Below are 22,660 nucleotides of genomic sequence, written 5' to 3'. Positions count from 1 at the left end.
CCCTACCTTACAGGGATGTTGTAAAGATAAATTCATTGTTTGTTTCACTCTTGGAGATAATAAAGTGGAAATATCCATGAATAAATTATTAACTTAGTATTTAGTGCAAGTTTTGAAGGGTGTGCAGTAAATAACACCTGGGGCCACACAATGAATGGCGATTTAAAAAAAGGAAATCGGAATGTACCCATTCACTGAACACTGTCCATTCTGTGCACTGAATGAGGCAGGAGTCCTGTGGAAAAATGTGATTATGCAATTAAAGACTATTATAATGCATAGGCACAAGGGGCAGACTTAAGGTTGCACAGGTATTTTTGAACCTTTCAGCGATTAACTTTGCAACTTTGGCATTCTATTGATGTTAGGGTTTTTGAATGTAAATTATTTTTATTACAGCCAAAACTGCAGAACCTAGCTGAAGTCAGAGTCCTATTGTGCTGGGTGCTGTACATATGCTTAGCAGGAGGCAGTCCTTGCCCTGAATAGCCTACAATCTAAATAGACCAGGCAAGCAAAAGGTAGGACAAAGGAAGCATCCTATAGGTTGAAAAATGACTTCTGGCAGACTTAAGGCTTTGTTTCAGCCATGCAGGAAGATAGACAAGATGCAAGGGATGTGGTTTAATTAGGCCATAACTTTATTAACGCATCTGGGAAATACTTAGCAATAAATTGTACAGTGCAGGTCATTCTTTCCTGAATCATTTCCACATATTTGAGAGTGCTGCCATTATCCCTGCCTCTCTGGTCCCAGCCTGGCTGGGAGCCTACCACCCTCTCTTTGTGTGTGGGTTAAGGGCCTTTCCCCAAATCCAGTTTATCAGGGCCCCTTACCCCTATGGAACAAGTACCCATACTAAATATTTGCCTCAAAGAGGTTCCAGGTTGGCTGTCTCCTCACCCGTGACTGGGTTTCCAGGTAACTAAATATTCCCTACTGAATATCAGCCAAAAATATCTGCTCCCCACCACAGTTTGTACCCCCATCACCCGTAAAAACATGGGTACCCCATATGATATTTTCTGATGGGTGATTATTCATTCTCCCTGTTCACTTACAAATTTAGCCCCTTTTTGATTTACACACCTTCTGGCTTTGTAAACCTGTGGAGGCCTGGCAGCTCCCCACCATGCTCTCTGCTGCAGTATTTCACAATAATTTATAATCACTCCAGGAAGAGGTCCTGGATCTGCTCCAAATCTTTTTGTCCTGATTTTGTTATAAAATTTCAAATCATTCCCATCCAGGTGAACAATAATCAGATCGGGTGGTTATTCTCTGGCTTCCTTAGAGTGTAAGGGGCATCAGCTAGTCAGAGCATGCCCCTCCCTCCTTTTATGCCAACTCAGGGTTGCCTCACCCCAAGGCCCAGGTGTGAACCTTCAGGTAAATAGGCCACCTGCCTGTGGGCTCAGTGCACAATATTGTGTTCACAGATCAACGTACCAGCTTGCCTGACAGGATTGCTTCCTTCTGAAATTGGATTGATAGTAAAACTAGGCATTCACGCCATTTGATTAAGATGATCAGTTGTATGCATTTGAATGTCAATATCCGATCAAGTGTAACCCTTCAGCCCCTACCTTGAGTTGGGGCATTGCTTTCACGTCCCAAACCTGAATGAGTGGGACCCGAATTCACGTGGGTCTGTTAGGTTTGTGTGTGTCTGATATTTCTGACTGTGTGGAGATTCTTCCACTTCCTTCCTTGAGTTTTCATCAACTGTGTTGTAATTGTGCCTTCTTGAGTCATCTCTTTAGAGTCTTTGCTCTCTGTTATATTTTTGCTTTAGAAATTCTTAGGCAAAAGAGGAGAGCTGAGGACTGTTATCCTGATACCCAAAAGGAAGGCAACTAATAATGTATCAGTAAAGCAGATGAAGATGCCCAATAGCAAGTATACATCCTAGCAAACAAAAAGGAGAAAAAAATGAAAATAAACTGAAGACAATAAATGGTTTAAATTCTTGTTGTAAAGTTGTCAGTTTTTTAGTTGAAATCCTCAGTTTATCAGCCAAATTATACTTTCTTTGCTGAGAACATAAAACCATTTTAAATGAACTTGACCACATTATTCCTGGAAAGAATGAAGTTATATTTTTTTCTAGTTTTTAATCACTGTGGTTTTACGTAACTATATGGTGGTCTAAGGTAGGAATTCTAAAAGTGACTCTTAATTTTTTATATTTTTTGAAATAAACTTGATTTTTTTCCCCACCGGAAGTGATTTAATGCTATGGATTGCCTCTTTGTAAAATAATGATAATAGAAATAGTGTTTACACTATTGATGCTACACTTTCAGACTAGTAGTTGGACAGCCTACTTGTATATTCAACTTTTTTTTGTCTTGATGCTACCTCTCCTCTATCTTTCATTAAAAGGGACATCACACATGTTAAACTCAAATTTATTTCCATATCACATAGCCCTGGTTGGTGTCTCATTTAAAAAAAAAAAAAAAAGATACTGACTTCAAATGCTAATGAAATTACATATTCCAAGATCGTAGGCCACTTACATTGGAATAATTAAAACTAGGCATATTGGACAGTCTAATTATTTTCTATTAGAAAATGTTAAGTTTAAAGCATCCTGGGTGTCCTGGAAGGGTTGGAATTTAAGCAGCAGTATTAGGCTTCATTTGTTGCTGTCAGTGGTTTTTACTTGCAAGTCATGAAAAATAGCTGAAAAACTTTACATCCAACTTCCTTTCCCTCCTGTGAACTTTTATACCACTTTCATTTACGTAGTGGATGTGTTTTTACATTTCATGCGGAAGCAATGGCTGGGTCAGCGAAACGGGGGTCGGCCGCTGGGGCTGGGGCTGGAGCATGTTCCTGCTTGGCTCCCACCCACCCCCCCCTTGTGCATGTCCCTGTGTAAGCATAAAACTTTAGGGCATCCAAGAAGAAAGACTAATCTTGCCTGTTACACGATGCAAACATGTAATTAATGTCACATCCAACTGGTGAACATGACCACTTATTGCATGTTACCCAGTGGAAGATAGTAGGCCCACTTGGAAGGCAACAAAAAGCTAGTTGTCAGTACAGCTGGGTGGTAATGGCTTTTCCACCCAGTGAGAATTCGAGATTTTGAAATTTTTTCCTATCCCAAATAGGTCCAAAAGGCAAACATCTAATCAATAATCTGAAATAATTCAGTTTGGGTGAATATATTTGTTTGTTTCAACATTTTCACCTTTTAAATTTATTTATTTATTTATTTATTTTTTAACTATAAACTAATTTTAATGTCAAAACAGTTGTTTTGGACTGAAAAATGGAACTTTATTTCACAAATGTCAAAATGGTACCTTTTGACAATTTCAGAACTATTTGCAAAAAAAATTTCAAAATTGGAAAACCGACCCTTTCCCACAAACAGTTTTTGAGATGAAAATTCATCATTTTGAGATGAAAAGTCATTTTGTGAATGACTTCCGTTCCCAACCAAGTCCAATTGTCCACTCCAAAGCTTGGTTCTTGTTTCACAAAGCAGGACAATCTCACCACCACAGAGTGCTGGCAGAGGTAAATAGTCTTCATTCACCGGTTACTGGTTACGAAACTATAAAATGTAAACGTTAAGTACCCTGGCAAAATGCATGAACCAGGTGGCCAGAATCTTGCTTCCAGGTTAGGAAAATGCAACTAAAAGAGGAGCTACGTTGGAACTTTGTTTTGTGAGCAGAATTTCTGCTAAGAAATTTTTAACAATTAAATTCAGAAGTTAAGACCAGGTTTTCTAAAGTGTTTAGCAGTTTTGCATGACCAATTTTATTTTTGGGTGTCCTACATGAGACACCTTAAAGGGGTCTGATTTTCAGAAAGTTCTGTGAGCACCTGCCCTGTGCGAATCAGGGCCTTATAATGTGTCTCATGTTGGGCACCCAGAAGTAAAGGAATCCTTAAATTGTTAATTGCTTCTGAAAGTTTCTCTAATCCTGGACGACTATTCAGCAAGTTGCTTTAAAGACAGTAGTTGGAGAGATCTTCATGGTCAATTGATGGCTTCTTGAGGACTTTAAAGACTATTGCATTTTTCAAGGAGTATAACAGGTTTGCTGCTCTGAAGGAAGTATTCATAATTTCTATTAGTAGTGGGCGTAGTTGTTCCTCACTGGCTTTTATTAGCCGGAAGGAGTATGGATCCAAAATGTGTAGGTCATGTTGATATTTGGCAAATGTGATGAGGCCAAGACTCTGCCAGGGATCATGGGATGGGTAATGCAATATAGACAGTAATGGAAATTTTCTCTCCTGGTTACTTCCATTCAATTTTAAATTGATCTTTTCAGCAAAGCAAGATGAGAGCTCTTCATAGCAGTCAGTACTTAGTCAGCATCAGTACTAGATGCGATGTTTGGACTATGGAGGTCTGGGTTCATTAGTGAGAATATTTCTGCTGACCTTAACATTATGGAATAATACCAGATGGTTCATCCACAAACGTAGATTCATTTTGATTTTAAGAGCAGGTTATTCTAAGATGGGGTTCTCAAACTGGGGGTTGTGACCCCTCAGGGAGTCATGAGATTATTACGTGAGGCTCGCGAGTACATGCACGAAACAGAGAGTGACTGCTATAAAATATATAATTTAAATCCAGCATTTTAGAAAATTACACACACCTTTCTGTTGCAATGTAGTGCATTTTCTTCAAAAAGTATTGTAAACATATAATGCAGTGATCATTGTTCCTAATCAAAATATATGTTTGTATTATCACCACTTTAAGGAAATTAGACTCTGCAGATCGTAGTATCATGCCTGCAGGTTTGTTGTCTTGAGACTGGAAAGGTGGGACTTAGACAACATTAGAGGGCTTGATTGTTCAGCAGCTGAAAAGCTGCATTAAACCACAGACCAATCAGAACACTGAGATTGGCAAAGAAAAAGTAATTTATAATTTAACAGTCAGACACAAAGGTAGGATGGTGCTAGGGGGTGGGTGGGGCGGTGCCCTTGCAGGGGCTATAGCCACCCCAAAATTTGCCCCGCCACTACCCCTTCCAGCACAAAGGTCAAATGTTACGTAGAATTAAAAGTGGCATGGTATGGCATTGCCATCCTTACTTCTGCAGTTCTGTGCCACTGCTGGTCCCGGTGTTGCCTTCAGAGTTGGGTGCCCGGCCAGCAGTTGTCACTCTCTCGCCTCCCAGCTCTGAAGGCAGCATCTGCCTCCAGCAGCAGGGCAGAAGTAAATGCTTAGCAGTGAGGTGCTAGCAAGTCTGCTGTGAAAAGTGATATTTGTATGTTTGTTAATACCGCTTTTCACAGCCTCCCAGCTAGCTAGCAAGTCTGCTGTGAAGTCTGCGCTAGTAAGTCTGCTGTGAAAAGTGATCTTAACAAACATACAAATATCACTTTTCACAGCAGACTTATCACCCTTTTGCCACTCTTACATCTGCCCTGGTGGTGGCGGCAGTACAGCTTTCAGAGGCACCAGCTCGGAAGGCAGTGCTGGCATCAGCAGCAGTGCAGAAGTAAGGGTGGCAATGAGGTGCTAAGGCTGCTGTGAAAAGTGATATTGACAAAGTTTCTTCGCGCCTCCCCCAGTATTATTGAGTAGCTATTTTAAAAAAAAACCCTTTTATACTCATAACAATAATTAGATAAAAATGTTTGTCTTAATTTAAAAGCAGTGAGAAAAGGTAAATTCGTTCAGTAGGGTTGTAAATTTAGCATTTAAAATAATGTTAAATGTAAAAAATGTGATTTTAACTTATAAAGCAGTTGCACTTAGCGGTTTGCTGTCTGAAAGGGGTTGCCAATAAAAAAAAGTTTGAGAACCACTAAAGTAACACGTTTCCCCAGAGAATATGTTTTTGGGAGGTATTATTTGTATTCCCATCTTTTGATCTTACTGTATATACCTTATCTCTTATTGCTTTTGTTTGCCCATTGTATTTTATGAATGCCTTTATCTTTCTTGCCATGAGTCTGTGCTCTTCATTGTCTTCCATAACTGAAGTGAAGGCCCTTCTATCATGGTTATAATTCAACATTTGGATAGAGGAACTGTTAATTCTCACATGTTGCTTCTTGTAAACCCCCTAATGTTCTTCTTATCAGATAAATAGAATTACTTTTTGCTTCTCTGGTTTATAGACTTTTGTGTCTTTTCTCATGACTTTTACACTGCGTCTAGTAAAAATTCTAAATTCGATAATGACTGAGTATATTGTATGTAGATATACTGTATAATTTATAATTGCATTAGCAATACAACTTAAGTGTGTGCGAGATACTTTTTTTTTTTTCCAGTGAAATAAACAATTAAGGGCAGAGTCACATTCCTGATAGGAGTTTACCCTTCTTGCCCTGAGTGAACCAGGATTACAAAAGGAAAGTATCAAAATCCATAGCCATTTTACACACATAACCAATTACTAATGACATTTGTGCTAGAGTGCCAGTTATTTTATGCTTTGAGTACACAAAATCAAATTGAGAGTTTTAAAGGGCATCTTATTCTGTCCTTGTAATATCTTTGATCATTTGACTTGAGATCAAAAGGAATATATTTTTTGCTATTTGTTGACCTTTAAATAGACTCTTAATTTGCTTTCCCATAAGTGACAACCTGTATTTGATGTCAGTGACCTGGTGAAAATGAGCAAATTATTTCTGGGAAAAATGTAAGACGATAATGCTCTCATCAACTACCAGAAAAGCCATTATAAACTCTGTTTCCTACACAAAATTAATGCAAAAATCTGTTAAAATTACCACTAAAATATTGTCTCGTAGAACTAAACATTGAAAACTACATAAAGATGTTAGATTCAGAGTTGCTATTGTAACCCTTTTCACATCATTATGCCTAGGTGAATTGTAGAGCGTCTCAGAACCATGCCTGATCTTAGTAAATGGGCTACAGTATACAGGAGCACTGAGGAGCTTTGAAGATTGAGGTCTTTTTACTTGTGAAGTCAATCTTCAAAACATAAATCTGTAATAACACAAATAAGTAAGTTGCTAAGTTGGAAAGGTAGTCACTGACTTTAAAGGTCAGTTGTTTTCATAGTCCTCTTCCACTTAGTTAATTTAATATTTGTAACACTTTCTGTAGTGGTGGTTTCTAGAGTTCAATGCTTGTGGCTACAAAGGACGTACATAGGAATTTCCATACTGGATTAGACCTGAGTTCCTTCTAGTCTAGTCTGCAGCCTGACAGTGGCCAGCAACAGATGTTTCAGAGGAAGATGCAAGAAACATTCTCATCCCTAATAGTTGGTTTGGTTTAAGTCATGATAGGCTTTCAAAATTTGTTAGCATTAACTATAAAGCTGCACGTTTATGTTATCCATATAAATGCCCAGTCCCTTTTTGAATCCTAAGTGTTCGTCCTCAGAGACATCCTGTGTCAATGAGTTCTGCAATTTAGTGGCTCATTGTATGAAAAATATTTCCTTTTATTGGTTTTGAATTTGCCCCCTTTTAGTCTCTGATTGATTGATTGTCCCCTTGCTCTGATGAGTAAGGACCTGAGAAATGGTGACACCCTAGCATAAAACCAACTGCCATGTCCCCACCCATACTGGGGCTGTGACATGTTGCTGTCATACACTAAGAGCCACGTGCCCACTCCCACCTCCCCCCAGTTGGAAAGATTGCAGTATTGGGTTAATTTAGCAATTTCTGTGCATTCTGTGAAATCATGGTTTTTATAGGGCCCTGCTTATGAAACAGGAAATACCAATCCCTCTAGAATGGTTTTTAAAACAAAATACCAAAGCTTAGTGCAATTATTTGTTTTGTTTTAAAGTTGTCACTACTTTAATTTACAACTGCTGGTGCCAAAACACATTAGAACCCAGTATGCAGTATGTTCTGCCTTTGCAGAGTGGCCTCTGGTATGATCTCAGTCAGCCTCACCTCAGTCCCTGGAAAAATCATGGAGCAGGTCCTCAAGGAATCAATTATGAAACATTTAGAGGAGAGGAAAGTGATCAGGAACAGTCAGCATGGATTCACGAAGGGGAAGTCGTGCCTGACTAACCTAATTGCCTTCTATGAGGAGATAACTGGCTCTGTGGATGAGGGGAAAGCAGTGGATGTGTTATTCCTTGACTTTAGCAAAGCTTTTGATACGGTCTCCGACAGTATTCTTGCCGCCAAATTAAAGAAGTATGGGCTGGATGAATGGACTGTAAGGTGGATAGAAAGCTGGCTAGATCATCGGGCTCAACGGGTAGTGAGCAATGGCTCCATGTCTAGGTGGCAGCTGGTTTCGAGCGAAGTGCCCCAGGGGTCGGTCCTGGGGCCGGCTTTGTTTAATGTCTTTATTAATGATCTGGAGGATGGTGTGGACTGCACTCTCAGCAAGTTTGCAGATGACACTAAACTGGGAGGCGTGGTAGATACACTAGAGGGTAGGGATAGGATACAGAGGGACCTAGACAAATTAGAGGATTGAGCCAAAAAAAACCTGATGAGGTTCAACAAGGACAAGTGCAGAGTCCTGCACTTAGGATGGAAGAATCCTATGCACTGTTACAGGCTAGGGACTGAATGGCTAGGAAGCAGTTCTGCAGAAAAGGACCTAGGGGTCACAGTGGACGAGAAGCTGGATATGAGTCAACAGTGTGCTCTTGTTGCCAAGAAGGCTAACGGCATTTTGGGCTGTATAAGTAGGGGCATTGCCAGCAGATCGAGGAACGTGATTGTTCCCCTTTATTCGACATTGGTGAGGCCTCATCTGGAATACTGTGTCCAGTTTTGGGCCCCACACTACAAGAAGGATGTGGAAAAATTGGAAAGAGTCCAGCGGAGGGCAACAAAAATGATTAGGGGTCTGGAGCACATGACTTATGAGGAGAGGCTGAGGGAACTGGGATTGTTTAGTCTGCAGAAGAGAAGAATGAGGGGAGATTTGATAGTTGCTTTCAACTACCTGAGGAGGGGTTCCAAAGAGGATGGAGCTCGGCTGTTCTCAGTGGTGGCAGATGACAGAACAAGGAGCAATGGTCTCAAGTTGCAGTGGGGGAGGTCTAGGTTGGATATTAGGAAACACTATTTCACTAGGAGGGTGGTGAAGCACTGGAATGCGTTACCTAGGGAGGTGGTGGAATCTCCCTCCTTAGAGGTTTTTAAGGCCCGGCTTGACAAAGCCCTGGCTGGGATGATTTAGTTGGGAATTGGTCCTGCTTTGAGCAGGGGGTTGGACTAGATGATCTCCTGAGGTCCCTTCCAACCCTGCTATTTTATGATTCTATGATCTCTGCTGCAGTGACAGATGTGAAAGAAGAACTTTTTAATGGAGAGAAACAGCTCCTCATACCACCTTGCTGAGCCGTACCCTGACGTACATGTTGTTATGGTCCATGTAATCATCTAGTGTCTAGCATTTTTACGGAAAATAAAAGGAAAATTATTTTGGGATTATTGTGCTGTCTTCCTTTTTATTGTCTTTTTTTTTTTTTTCTTTCTGGTTTCTTCAAAGGCAGCTCTTGAAATACTTTGTGCTCTAACCACATTGCTCAATTACACATTTTTTAATAAAAATAAATGTTTAGCTGCCTACATTTTTGAATAAATGATGGTTACTTGTGTCACATATTCTATTTATAACCATACAGATGTAAGTTTCTTGGAATATATAATCACACATCCCAGTTGCATATCACTAGAAGTATATTGCTTGTTTGCTACTAGAAAAAACAATTCACCATTACATTGCGTTAGGTGTAAAATCCTGTGCAGACTGTAACTATACTCATGACTTAAACAAAGAGAAGATTCCTAAATTTACTGATTTAACCATTTTCATTTATACCCAGTTTAACTTGTAAATCCTCCTTGTATTTAGTGGCATGTTGCTAGCCAGTCATAAAGCCAAACAAGCTGAGTTATAGATCAGTGAAGTTTTATAGCACAAAAGAATGGAATTACTTTTCTGGATGAATTACAAGAACTTTCATTAAAACAATTGAAATATACAAACGAGATAATTCTGTAGACATTCACATTCATATATAGTTTTTAACATTTTAACTTAATTATCAGATATTGTAAACAGAAGCTGAAATCAAGAAACTCTATTCTTTTGTATTTGTATGTGCAATTTGCATGTTTCAAGTGTTTAAAATTTATCTTTAGAGTTATAAAGTTTGCCTACTTAATTTAAGTTTCTCATTGGGGTCTGTAACTCTTACTTTTCTTTCTATATCATTCTTTGTGTTTATCCATATTCACTAGTGCTGTTCATGGTTAATTTTTTAAATCGCTTATTAATTACACAATTAAAAAAAGTAATCGTGCGATCAATCACGCTGTTAACAATAGAATACCATTTATTTTAAATATTTTTGGTCTTTACTACATTTTCAAGTATATTAATTTCAGTTACAACACAGAATACAAAGTGTACAGTGCTCACTTTATATTTATTTTTGATTACAAATATTTGCACTGTAAAAAACAAAAAAATAGCATTTTTTTAATTCATCTCATAAGTACTGTAGTGCAGTCTCTTTACCATGAAAGTTGAACTTACAAATGTAGAATTATGGGTAAAAAAAAAGTGCATTCAAAAATAAACACTGTAAAACTTCAGAGCCTACAAGTCCACTCAGTCCTACTTCTTGGTCAGCCAGTCACTCAGACAAACAAGATTGGTTACAATTTGTAGGAGATAATGCTGCCTGCTTCTTGTTTACAGTGTCACCTGAAAGTGAGACTAGGCATTTATATGGCACTGTTGTAGCTGGCATTGCAAGATATTTACGTGCCAGATAAGTTAAAGATTCATATGTCCCTTCATGCTTCAACCACCATTCCAGAGGACATGCTTCCATGCTGATGATGGGTTCTGCTTGATAATGATTCAAAGCAGTGTGGACTTACGCATGTTCATTTTCCTCATCCGAGTCAGATGCCACCAGCAGAAGGTTGATTTTCTTTTTTGGTGGTTCGGGTTCTGTAGTTTCTGCATCAGAGTGTTTTTAAGACTTCTAAAGGCATACTCCACATCTTGTCCCTCTCAGATTTTGGATGGCACTTCAGATTCTTCAACCTTGGTTTGAGTGCTGTAGCTATTTTTAGAAATCTCACACCGGTACATTCTTTGTGTTTTGTCAAATGTGCTGTGAAAGTGTTCTTAAAACAAACATGTGCTGGGTCATCATCCGAGACTGCTGTAATATTTCATGAAATATATATGGAATGCAGGTAAAACAGAGCAGGAGACATACAATCCCCCCCCCCCCCCCCCCCCGCAAGGAGCACAGTCACAAATTTAATTGATGCATTATTTTTTTTAACGAGCATTATCAGCATGGAAGCATGTCCTCTGGAACTGTGGTCGAAGCATGAAGGGGCATACAAATGTTTAGCATATGTGGCATGTAAATACCTTGCAACGCCAGCTACAAGAGTGCCATGTGAACACCTGTTCTCACTTTCAGGTGACATTGTAAACAAGAAGCAGGCAGCAGTATCTCCCGTCAATGTAAACAATCTTGTTTGTCTTAGCGATTGGCAGAATAAGAAGTAGGACTGAGTGGACTTGTAGGCTCTAAAGTTTTACGCTGTTTTGTTTTTGAGTGCGGTTATGTAACCAAAAAAAATCTGCATTTGTAAATTATGCTTTCACGATAAAGACATTGCACGTCAGTACTTATGAGGTGAATTGAAAAATACTATTTCTTTTGTTTATTTTTACAGTGTATATATTTGTAATCAAAAATAATATAAAGTGAGCACTGTGCACTTTGTATTCTGTGTTGTAATAGAAATCAGTATTGAAAATGTAGACAAACATCCAAAAATATTTAATAAATTTCAATTGGTATTCTATTGTTATAAGTGCATATAATTGCGATTTGTGATTAATTTTTTTGAGTTAATCGCGTGAGTTAACTGCGATGAACTGACAGTCCTAATATTCACCAAAGAACATTTTCTTTGTATTTGTTTGGTTCTTGTTTAATTAAAAAAGCAAAATACTTCAGCTATTTTAGATAAAACATAAACACTTCTGCAGTATGTAATTACTTTCTCATGTTAGCTTTTAAAATGCTCATTTTGTATAAGGTTAAATTCTAAATTCAGTGTTAAGTGTGTGCTCTCCTTCATCAAAATACCACCACAGATACTCTGTCTTGGAGTTGCATCCCATGTACACCACAAGAGTTAAAAGTGGTGCTAGTGTTAGGATATGATCCAAAGTGCACTGAAGTTGATGGAAAGTCTCCCATTGACTTCAACGGTCTTTGGATCAAAAACCCAGCTCTTGCCAAGACAAAGTCTATCTCAGAGACATGATGAGAACCAGTCTTACAAACTTGTATATGTGATGTGAAAATTACCTTGGGACAGATCTGTGTGTGTAATCCTTGGCCCCAGTTAACTAATTCCATCTCCACACTATTTGCTCTCCCCTTCATGCTCCATTTCTTGTTCCCATTCTCTCCTCCACATGCACACCCCTTGCTTTGACTCTTTCAAGTTGTGCGTGTGCACTTCTCTTTCCTGAGGGGTTTGATAATGATCTTTAGTTAGTCGGCGTTTTGTGCACCCCAGGAGTGCAGGATCAGGCCATGTATTTGTAATGAAGGAAGTTGTTAGAGTAACTTGGTATCTGCTTCGTCTGAAAGATAAGTGCTTTATAAACAGAGGATTAACTTTTCTTACAGTATAGCAACATAAAGTTTACGTATAATGTGTAGCTTTTAATAGCATTTATTCATTTTCATTTTATGTTCATGGTATTTTTTAACTTTTTTAAAGGCATAGTTATATGACAGACTTTTTAAAGGTTTCACATAGAATATTAAAAGAAATGCAAATGAATTCAAAATTAAGATACATTAACATCATGAAAGCCTAAAAAAGCAAGGAAAACTTTAGCTGACTCTATTCCTGGTCCTTTGTGCTTAAAATTGTAGGGGTTTTAGTTCAGTTTGAAATTGTATAGGAACTCCACTTATCTATAAACAAGAGGCCACTGTTTCACTGACTTTTTTCTCTGCACGCATAGCCTATGTAATTCTTTCTCTTCTGTAATTTATTTATTTATTTTGAAATTAAAGAAACAAACACTGTTTTTAGCAGCCTGGCATTTGTGAGCAGTCCTACAATATGCAGAATGATGGAGACTTTTTTTCTTTTCGGAGGAAACAGATTAGTTTCAAGTTTCCAAGTATTTAAAAGGGATCATGTAAAAACATAAATATATATCTGGAGGAAAACCAGTTATGAATTAAGAATTTCTTTTGTGTATAGTTGTGTATGTATTTTTTTAATATGGCATTAAATGTTCGTGCCAGACCCCAGAAAACTTTCAAATGTGAAGCCAGAATATTATAGCATATTTTTGTTCAAATACACCCAAAGTTTGTTACCACAAGACTCTTCTCTGGTTATGGAGTCTCGTTGACTGCTAATGCAGGGACTTTTGCCATTACATATTTTTATACCAAATTTCTTTAATTTGGAATTATATATTTTTGCATAATTTAAATATAGACATCTGGACAATTTACTCAGCCAATGTAATGTTCTGTTTTATCAGAAATGTCTGTGCAATGTGTTCTCTGAACTATGTGCCAGCAGTTAACCGTTTAATATTTCAATAAAGAATTACGTTTTTGCAGTGGAAAGCGTAATGGAAATTAAGCTGAACTTCTTGGAGTTTATTAAAAGGGCAACGTCATAATTATTTACCATTTTAATATGTGCAGTGCCAATAGCATTAGAAAGTGTGACTAATTGGATGCGTCTTATAATACTATACTACTCATTATACTGATCAGGGAATATTTGAAGTGTACTTTGGACCCTCTTCATTTCTTCAAGTGCCTGTACTGTTGGCTTTAAAGAAACTTTATACGAGATATGATTTGCATTTTCCATACACGTAAAGGTACTAAAACAACATTTGAATTTCTACCTACACAAACTGCATGTTTTCTGGTACACATTTTACATGGTTCAACATGCCTAGTCCAAAGATTCAAACAAGTATTTTAGAACCATACTTTCAAAAAATTTAATGAGTAGATCTTCACTGTGGGATTGGGCCATAAAAGCTTTTACTCCGAGTTAGCACTACAGACTAATATAGTTCTGTGGGGGTGAGTGGGATTCTATTTGGGCACTCACATCTTCCACAGAGTTATTAAAGAAATTGCAGTTTCAGAATATTTGTTTCTGATCATGGGAGAACAAGAAGGAACCCAGGGCTGCCATTTAAATAAACAACTAAAATCCCATTCTTGTAGCCTTGATTCAGGAAAGTGTTTAAGCATTGCTCAAATTAAGTGTGCTGAAGTGCTGTCTTGAATAGGGATGCTTTACTGAGTCTGGGAATTTTCTTGTCAACTGAGCACATTTGATCTGGAAGTTAGTGAGATTCCAAAACAAAATAATTTTTACAAAGTCACTTTTGGGTGTAAAACTACAGCTTATTTATACTATTGTTTGATACTTTGTGTTCTATTCTTTGGCCTTTTTGTATTATTTTCAACAGCCTATGAATACACCAATATTTTTTTCTGTTCAGTGATAAGTGAAGAGTCGATGCATGCAGTATCTCAGTTTTAAAAATTTAAAAATAGAAACCTGAACTTTTATTCATTTTCAAAATTATAATTTTTGAGCCTTTTCACTCTGTAATTTGTATAATTGGTTCACAGCTTTTGAAAAATTGCTGTACAAATCCAGGTGAATCAAGCCATGGAACAAACCTAAGAGTTTATTTGCCTCATAAATATGGCATGCTTACAGACCTCTGACTTACTTAAAATGAGGATCCTGCCTCCATGGGAACTGATCTTATTGTGACTTGTGGGATGATACAAGGGCTATTTCTATCTGGCTGGCCTCTCTTCTTCTGGTACCTTCCCTTTTCTTGTTGGTTTTCCACAAAGGAGAGGTTGACCTTTGGGTGACAGCATTCCAGTGACCTTGGGGGGGGGAGGCGGGGGTGGAGTAGGAGGGGGGGAGAGGCAGACAGCACTGACGGAGCAGTAGCAGGTCTTGGTACAAAAACGCACCTGATCATTCCTTATGATAGCAAGAGTTAAAAGAAGCTGCCAATAACAGTAGGATTGCTCCCTTGCTGACCCTATCTCCCCTACTCTTGCAAGGGTTGCAGTAGGGAAAGACAACTTTTCTTGTACTGACATAAGCAAAGTGTGTGTATGAGAGAGAGACTACTGCTTCCACAATTTTGAGGTGGTAATGGATAATGATCCTTGTTTACAACATCCTCAGGATGAAAATGATCGCTACATTTGGGGGTTAGAAAATTTCTCTCTCCAACTTCCATCTCCACATCCACTCACAGCACACTGATCAAGCTAGAAGGGAATTTCCACTTTTCTCTATAGCAGGGGTAGGCAACCTATGGCACACGTGCCGAAGGCGGCACGCAAGCTGATTTTTCAGTGGCACTCACACTGCCCGGGTCCTGGCCATTGGTCCGGGGTGGGGCTGTGCATTTTAATTTAATTTTAAATTAAGCTTCTTAAACATTTTAAAAACCTTATTTACTTTACATACAACAATAGTTTAGTTATATATTATAGACTTATAGAAAGAGACCTTCTAAAAACATTAATACATATTACTGGCACGCGAAACCTTAAATCAGAGTGAATAAATGAAGACTTGGCACACCACTTCTGAAAGGTTGCCAACCCCTGCTTTATAGTATTGTGTAGGGCTCACCTCTCATCTTGGTTCCAGTGCCCAAGGGGTCCCTGTTTGCCAGGAGGAGCAATTGCAGGGAAAGCTCTGCTCAGTCCTGAAGCCCCAGTATGGAGCTCAGTTGCCCTCTGAGGGGATAGTGCATGTGTAACCCACACACCACCTGGGTGTGGTGCTCTGTCCCATCTAGTGGCACCGAGACTACTTAGAGAGAGATTAATGAGTCTGCTTTACAGCCTTAGCTAAGAGCCATATGGCTTTTAGCTCCCGCGGTAGAGGCTCATGCAATTAGCTCTAGAAGTCCTGGGTTTGATCCTGCCCCTCGCCGACCGGGCTTTGTTGGTGTTACACATGTGCAGTCTGGCCAGCAGCACAGAGGAGCTATGTGGGGATGGAACATGCACAGTGCAGATAGAGTCTTGGGAGAATTTAGTTGCCAAACTCTAACATACTACAAGTAGAACATGGGATCTTTGATTTTTTTTTTTTCTTTTTCCCTAGAGGCTTTTCACTTGGCCAGATTTGAGTGGATTTTCACAAGGATGGCAAAATGCACATTCCTGATACTGGGGAAACCCTTTACCAAATTCCAAGTCCCTCCTCCAAAGCATTAGAGGTGCTAGACCCTCTCAATTAACTATTTTTAAACTTTGGTATAAGTGTATTTTCCCCCAGTCTTATTCGCAAAAATGGCTGAACATTCTAGCTGAAAGTTTCAAAACCCCTCCCCCTCAGTGTGAGGCAGACACTTGGCATGGAAGATTTTCAGACCAAATCAGGCCCACTGATGGGGAGTGGGGTTGGGGGGAAACGGGACAATTGGCCAGGGGCCCAGGCAATTTAAAAGGGCCCGGGGGCTGCCGCTGCCGCGGTAGCCCTTTTAAATTGCCTGGGCGGACCGCAGGGCGGTGACCACTCCAGGCCCAGTGATTGGCCAGCCCAGTGTGGTCGGTCCCGGAAGTGACGGATTCATTGTCATCGCCCCAGGCCCCGCACCTGGCTAGGGATGACCTGGGGCCTAGAATTGCTGTTGGCGGGCCTGGCCCAAATGGTTTAAGTTCAAGAAAATTATAACCTGAAAACGGGTCTTAAATGGAAAGTGTTAGGTAACCTTAACTGTAGTGGTGCTATAAGCTCTGTCTGTAAAACATACACTAATAGGATGCATTATGTATATGTAATTTTCAGGAATATAGCGAAAATAAGAGATTGATAATGGAATTCAGTTGATTTTCTGTTTTTAAACACATCACTTTTTAAAATCATAATTAACCATTTTATTTTTAATGGTAGTCTGTAAATTTAAACTTTGTTTACCAGCCGAAAGGAGAAGCACTTTTCGTTGCTCTTAATTATTCATAATTGATTTTCGCCCCCAGTTATGATTTCTGTACATCCTAGCAAGCCTATTTTTGCCTCAGCAAGAGATGTTAGCAAGTGATTTGTTCTGCTGAAAAAATATGTTTAGGTCTAAATATTTCATGTGTTGCGTTGGGCCAAAACTGCCAGCAATTTGCAAACGGCCATCAACCTGTATTGTTTTGAAGTATTCAGTGTTGTCATATAGAAGTGTTATAAATTATGTATATCAGTAGATCTTACTCAATAAATATTTAATATGTGATAGATGTTTTTGTCTGAAATTACTTTTTCACTTGAACAATGATTTAAGCTCTACATTTTAGTTTTATAAGGTGACATTTCTACAATATCAAGGAGGTGCCGAATGCAGTTTGAATGTCAGAGAGCTGCAGGGCAGCATTAATCACGAATTCATTTGTTTTCTGAACTCTTGAAAACTTTAATTCATATTTAACCATGGTGGGGTTTGTTTTTGTTTTTGTTTGGGGGTGTTTGTCTTGTCATTGTAACATTTTGGCTTGACGGAGGCAATGCTGGAAAATATTCAGATTTATGTCAACCTGCTGTATTTAGGGGAACTTGCATAGCAAGTCTGCCCACATGTGCAAACATTGTAAGGTCTTGCATGACCCTATAGGGTACATATCAATGAAATGAATAGTCAACAGTCATTCCACTGTCACTAGACATATATCTTGTGTGTTTAGAAGTGCCACTAGAAAAGTGCATGCTTTGTGGTACACGGTTGTGAGATTTGTTAATTTCTCTTTTTTACAATGTCAATTTCACTTGTATAAGAAAAATAAATCCTGATTCCTTTGGAGTTTTGCTGTGTGGTTTATATTTAAAAACCAAACCAAACCAAAACCAAACTTCAATAATAAAGGTACTTTTATATCTAAACCTTGTTTTTTTAATTTTATGTAACTATTATGCTAAACTTTATTTCAAAACAAACTGTTGTTTCCAGTCTTGTTATATACATTAAATACATCAGTAGAGTATTAAGTTTTAAAGATGTTACCAGAAATCATTTATCACTTAAAGGTTGCACTTTCACTCCTGCTGAATGGTACTTTTCTTTGAGTAGTCCCAATGGAATCAAGCACTTGAGGGATTGTGTACAATTGAAATTATGGCTGCAACTGTTATTTATTTATTACTGTTAATATTCTGTGATACTGTTACATTATAGGTTATGCTAATTACTCCAGCTTGTTGGTTTTTCAGTCTTCCAGGCTCATTATGAGGACTCTCAATATTTGAACTCTCAATTTTCCATCCCTTAGGCTTACAAATTCCATATGACTATCCAAATGCTTCATACAACATCAAAAATAGTACAGAACTTCCATTCAGCCAACATCACTGTAGGGTCCTTTTGAGTAATCCTCCTAATCTGCTGTAATACAGCTGCTTTATTGACTATTCCTACATAAATTTATAGAATTTATACATTTATAGAATTCCTGACTAGCAAGCTTGAAATTCCCATTTTAAAATTGAAATCTTATTTTTCAGTCTTGTTTATTTCCTTGTGACCTTTCGTACAGTGTCCAACTTGAGGTACGTCTGTGCTGCACATTCCTTTTGATGGTGTGTAGAATACATATGCTACATGGCCCCCTAGCATGGATTAAATAATAGTGTAGACAGTGAGGCACTGCTTAGGTGAGTAGAGCATAGACTTACTTGAACTCCATGGATATGTACCCTACCGGGCTCTCTGCTCACCCAAACAGTGCCTACCAGTGCCTACCACGTGTCCTGCTGGAGTTTTCTCCACAGCAGGGAGCTGTTGGAGCCTTTCGCCACTGCAGGGAAAGTCTCTGGCAACAGGCTCTGGCAGCTCCCCACTGCCCAAGACTTTCACTGTAGCGGGAAAAGCTCTGACAGGGAGGGAGTGGGGAAGGGCATGGGCAGAGGGAAGCTGCCAGGGGCTTTCCCCTCTGCCTCCCTACAGCCAAAGCCTTCCATTGACACATGTAGCTACTCACCACAGTGTGGTTACAGCTTGCTTTTTTCTGCTCTGTGTAGCTACATATACCCTACGTGTAGGTGATGTGCAGCGTAAACATTGCCTTACTGATTCATTAAAAAGCGTTAATTAAATAGAGAATTAACAGTAATACCCTCTTTCTGCTTTGAGGAGAAAGTAAATTTTGTCATTTTGTCATTGCAGGAACAAACCTTAGCCCTTAGGAAAGAAGGAATTGGTGTCGTTTTAGATTCGGAACTGCCTCACCTCATTGGCATTGATGATGATCTTCTCAGTACTGGGATCATCTTGTATCACTTGAAGGTAAACACACTTCTGTGCTTCCACAGTCTTTATCTGCCTCATGCTTTTTAAATGGACAACTTTAATTTTGGTGTTCATTTATAATCTACAGTAAATGATCATTACATTTCTCCAGCACTGTGACATCAGCTGTAAAAAGGCTATAACTTGTTCAAATTAAAATACCAATCAGTTAGAGCCTACGTCTATCCTGAGGGTCAACTCTTTAACCAATGATAGATGTATGACATTCTTGCAAGCTCTGTTGGTTTTTCATTCATCTTGTTGTAAAGCTTGAACTGAAATCCAAATATAGATTAGTTGCCTAAGAACCGTCAAGGTGGTTTTGCTCAATACAAGTAAAATTCGAACTAACAATGTTTTATAATAAAGATTGTCTGATAAAGCAATTTAAAATTGTTACTAGATAATCAAAATACTATGTGTAAACAATAATTTGATCCAAAGTACTGTGTCTGTGGGGGTGAGTAATAAAAAATGTATCCTATCTTATTTTGAAGAGTTACAAAAAATAGCTTTTTCCCCTGTCTAGGAGGGCCAAACATATGTTGGCAGAGAAGATGCTGCGACAGAACAGGATATTGGTAAGAAAGTTTAGGCATTTTTACATCCATCCTTCCTTCTAATGTCCATTTCTCTTCCCAACATCCAAACATACAACCTGTTTAAAATGTCCCCTCCTCTTTAGTTACTGATATTCATATATTTTGCTGATTACAAATGTTCATTTAATACTCTTTTAAAAAACAAAACACACAAGAGAACTGCATTTCAATACAGTGATTTTCATTATCATAATTCAGTGGGACTCGGTTCAAATAGTGTCTAATAGTATAATTTTTAAAATAGTTCATGGGTTCTGGCAGACCTTCAGATCCATGCACCATGAGATGCATTATTAACCTGGTCATTGTAAAACTGAAACAGTGCCCTATGATGATAATGTCCTTTTCTGTGTAGTAAACTGCTGTAGTCAAGATCACGATCATTTGATTAACCTGTTGGCATGCTGACAGTATTTTTGTATGGTCTTATGGGAAGCTCCCCAGGTTGATGGAGACAATGCCTACTTAAACTAACCTGCATATTCTCTTTGGCTTGGTCTACACTAAACCCCCAAATCGAACTAAGGTACGCAACTTCAGCTACGTGAATAACGTAGCTGAAGTTTGAAGTACCTTAGTTCGAACTTACCTCGGTCCACACGCGGCAGGCAGGCTCCCCCGTCAACTCCGCAGTACTCCTCTCGCCGAGCTGGAGTACCGCAGTCGACGGCAAACACTTCCGGGTTCGACTTATCGCGTCCAGACAAGACGCGATAAGTCGAACCCAGAAGTTCGATTGCCAGCCGCCGAACTAGCGGCTGGGTATAGACGTACCCTTAATGTTTGAATGAGAGCTAATTCTGGAGTACTGCATGGCATATAAATAAATAAATGGAGATATCCCATCACCTAGAACTGGAAGGGACCTTGAAAGGTCATCGAGTCCAGCCCCCTGCCTTCACTAGCAGGACCAAGTACTAATTTTGCCCCAGATCCCCAAGTGGCCCCCTCAAGGATTGAACTCACAACCCTGGGTTTAGCAGGCCAATGCTCAAACCACTGAGCTATCCCTCCCCTCCATATGTTATGTCAAGTGACATTGATAGTAGTGTCTGTTGATAAACCATATCCCTTGGGTATAATTTGAGAAATTGGAATTGGGCAAATTTTATAACAGGTTTCTTTAGTCAAAATATGCCTGGATTTGTGTTTGTAAAGCTTCCATTAAATTAGTGTGTGTCCCGGATTCTGAAATGTTTGACAAAATGGTGTATGATTATCTGATTATGGTGAAAAACACAAGCTATTTTTCCATGAAAATTCATGTGGGATGTGAGGGGGAGAAGGAAAAAAGCTACGTGGTCTAGTGGATTAAGCACGGGGACAGGATACCTGAGTTTCTGTTCTATCTTGACTATCCTTTAATAACAGTGACTGCAGACAAGTATTAAGTATTCTACATTATAAACATCCTGTATTTTCAGATTAAATGTAATTGCCCCCAAGTTACACATGCAGATAAAAATAATTGCTCCCACAATTTAAGATTTGTCTGGAAGGCATTATTGTCCAATGGGATTATAAGAAAAGTTGTCCCTACCAAAAAAAGAGGCAAATCAAATGTCCACATGGGTTGGTGGAGAGGACACAGAATATTGTCCAGAATAAAGTGACTAATACATACTCAAATGCCTGGTGATATGCACCCGCAATCAATGAAAAAAAATCCAAATCTCATTAAATGCTAGGAAAATAACTCTTTTCTTTGCTCTGGGGTATTTTAGTTCTTCATGGCCTTGATTTGGAAAGTGAGCACTGCGTGTTTGAAAATCTCAGCGGTACAGTGAATTTAATACCACTGAATGGAGCACAGTGTTCTGTGAATGGAATTCAGATTACCGAGGCCACACAACTAAACCAAGGTATTTGCTCAGAAAAACATATTTTCTTTCATGATGTTTTGTTTCTCCCTGGTGATAACCGTGAAAGGCCTTTGCATCATAAGGATACAGTTGTTAAATTCAGTTTTAATTTTACTGTTCCATTCCTCCTCTCTCACTACCCAAAATAATCAGTACAGCCTTTATTTTAGGTTTCTTTGGTTGGACTAGAGAAATCTTATAATGGAAAGAGAATGTTTAACAAGCTTAAACCATTGTTATGAATTCACACTCATGGTTATTAAATATTTGAATTTATGGATTTTTATACAAGGGAAGCCTATGAAAGGTTAAAAGTCAGATTGTTTTGTATTGCTATAATAATGAAAAGGAATGCTAGTCCATGTTTGTTTCTCCCCCCCCCCCCAAAAAAAAGGGGAAAAAAAAGAAGTCCCTACAGGCCAACAGAGCAGGACTGTTTTGAAGCAGAGAGAGTTTGCTCCAGAGTTGCAGGCCCTTCATGGAGAACACAAACTCCTGCCAATCTCTTTTAAATAGATGGCAATCCAGATCAAGCAACTCTGCTAACTGCTTTTGCAGGAGAATGGTATGAGGAGAGAGGCAATGTCCCTAATAGGAAGATTACAAGCTCTCTCTTGAACTGTAAATAACTGTTCAACATTGGCAGCCATGTCATAAATTTGTCAGCTAATTACAACATCAGAGGGGAATTGCTTTTACGTGACTGGCAGTAGCTTGTCCCAGCATCGTGATGACGACATCTGAAGCACGGAGTACAACGCTTCCCAAATTGTATGAGGCTTGGTAGTTTTCATTTATTTCTAGTGACATCCAAATATGAATGAGGACTTTCATGTTTACAGTATTGCCATTTCATACATCTCTG

General features: G+C 38.8%; 1 protein-coding gene across 5 annotated transcripts in view; it reads left to right on the top strand.

Moving 5' to 3' along the window:
* Window positions 1-22,660, top strand: part of KIF16B (kinesin family member 16B) — a 217,322-nt gene that overhangs the window by 78,310 nt on the left and 116,352 nt on the right. For all 5 annotated transcript variants that reach the window (XM_054023261.1, XM_054023262.1, XM_054023258.1 and 2 more), the window contains exons 13-15: window positions 19,209-19,328; window positions 19,861-19,912; window positions 21,658-21,795. In XM_054023261.1, the coding sequence (XP_053879236.1) occupies window positions 19,209-19,328; window positions 19,861-19,912; window positions 21,658-21,795 (310 nt within the window). The remainder of the gene's footprint in view (window positions 1-19,208; window positions 19,329-19,860; window positions 19,913-21,657; window positions 21,796-22,660) is intronic.

Source organism: Malaclemys terrapin, chromosome 3 (assembly GCF_027887155.1).
Source record: "Malaclemys terrapin pileata isolate rMalTer1 chromosome 3, rMalTer1.hap1, whole genome shotgun sequence".
Taxonomy (NCBI): Eukaryota; Metazoa; Chordata; order Testudines; family Emydidae; genus Malaclemys; species Malaclemys terrapin.
This window is presented reverse-complemented; position numbering and strand designations above follow the sequence as displayed.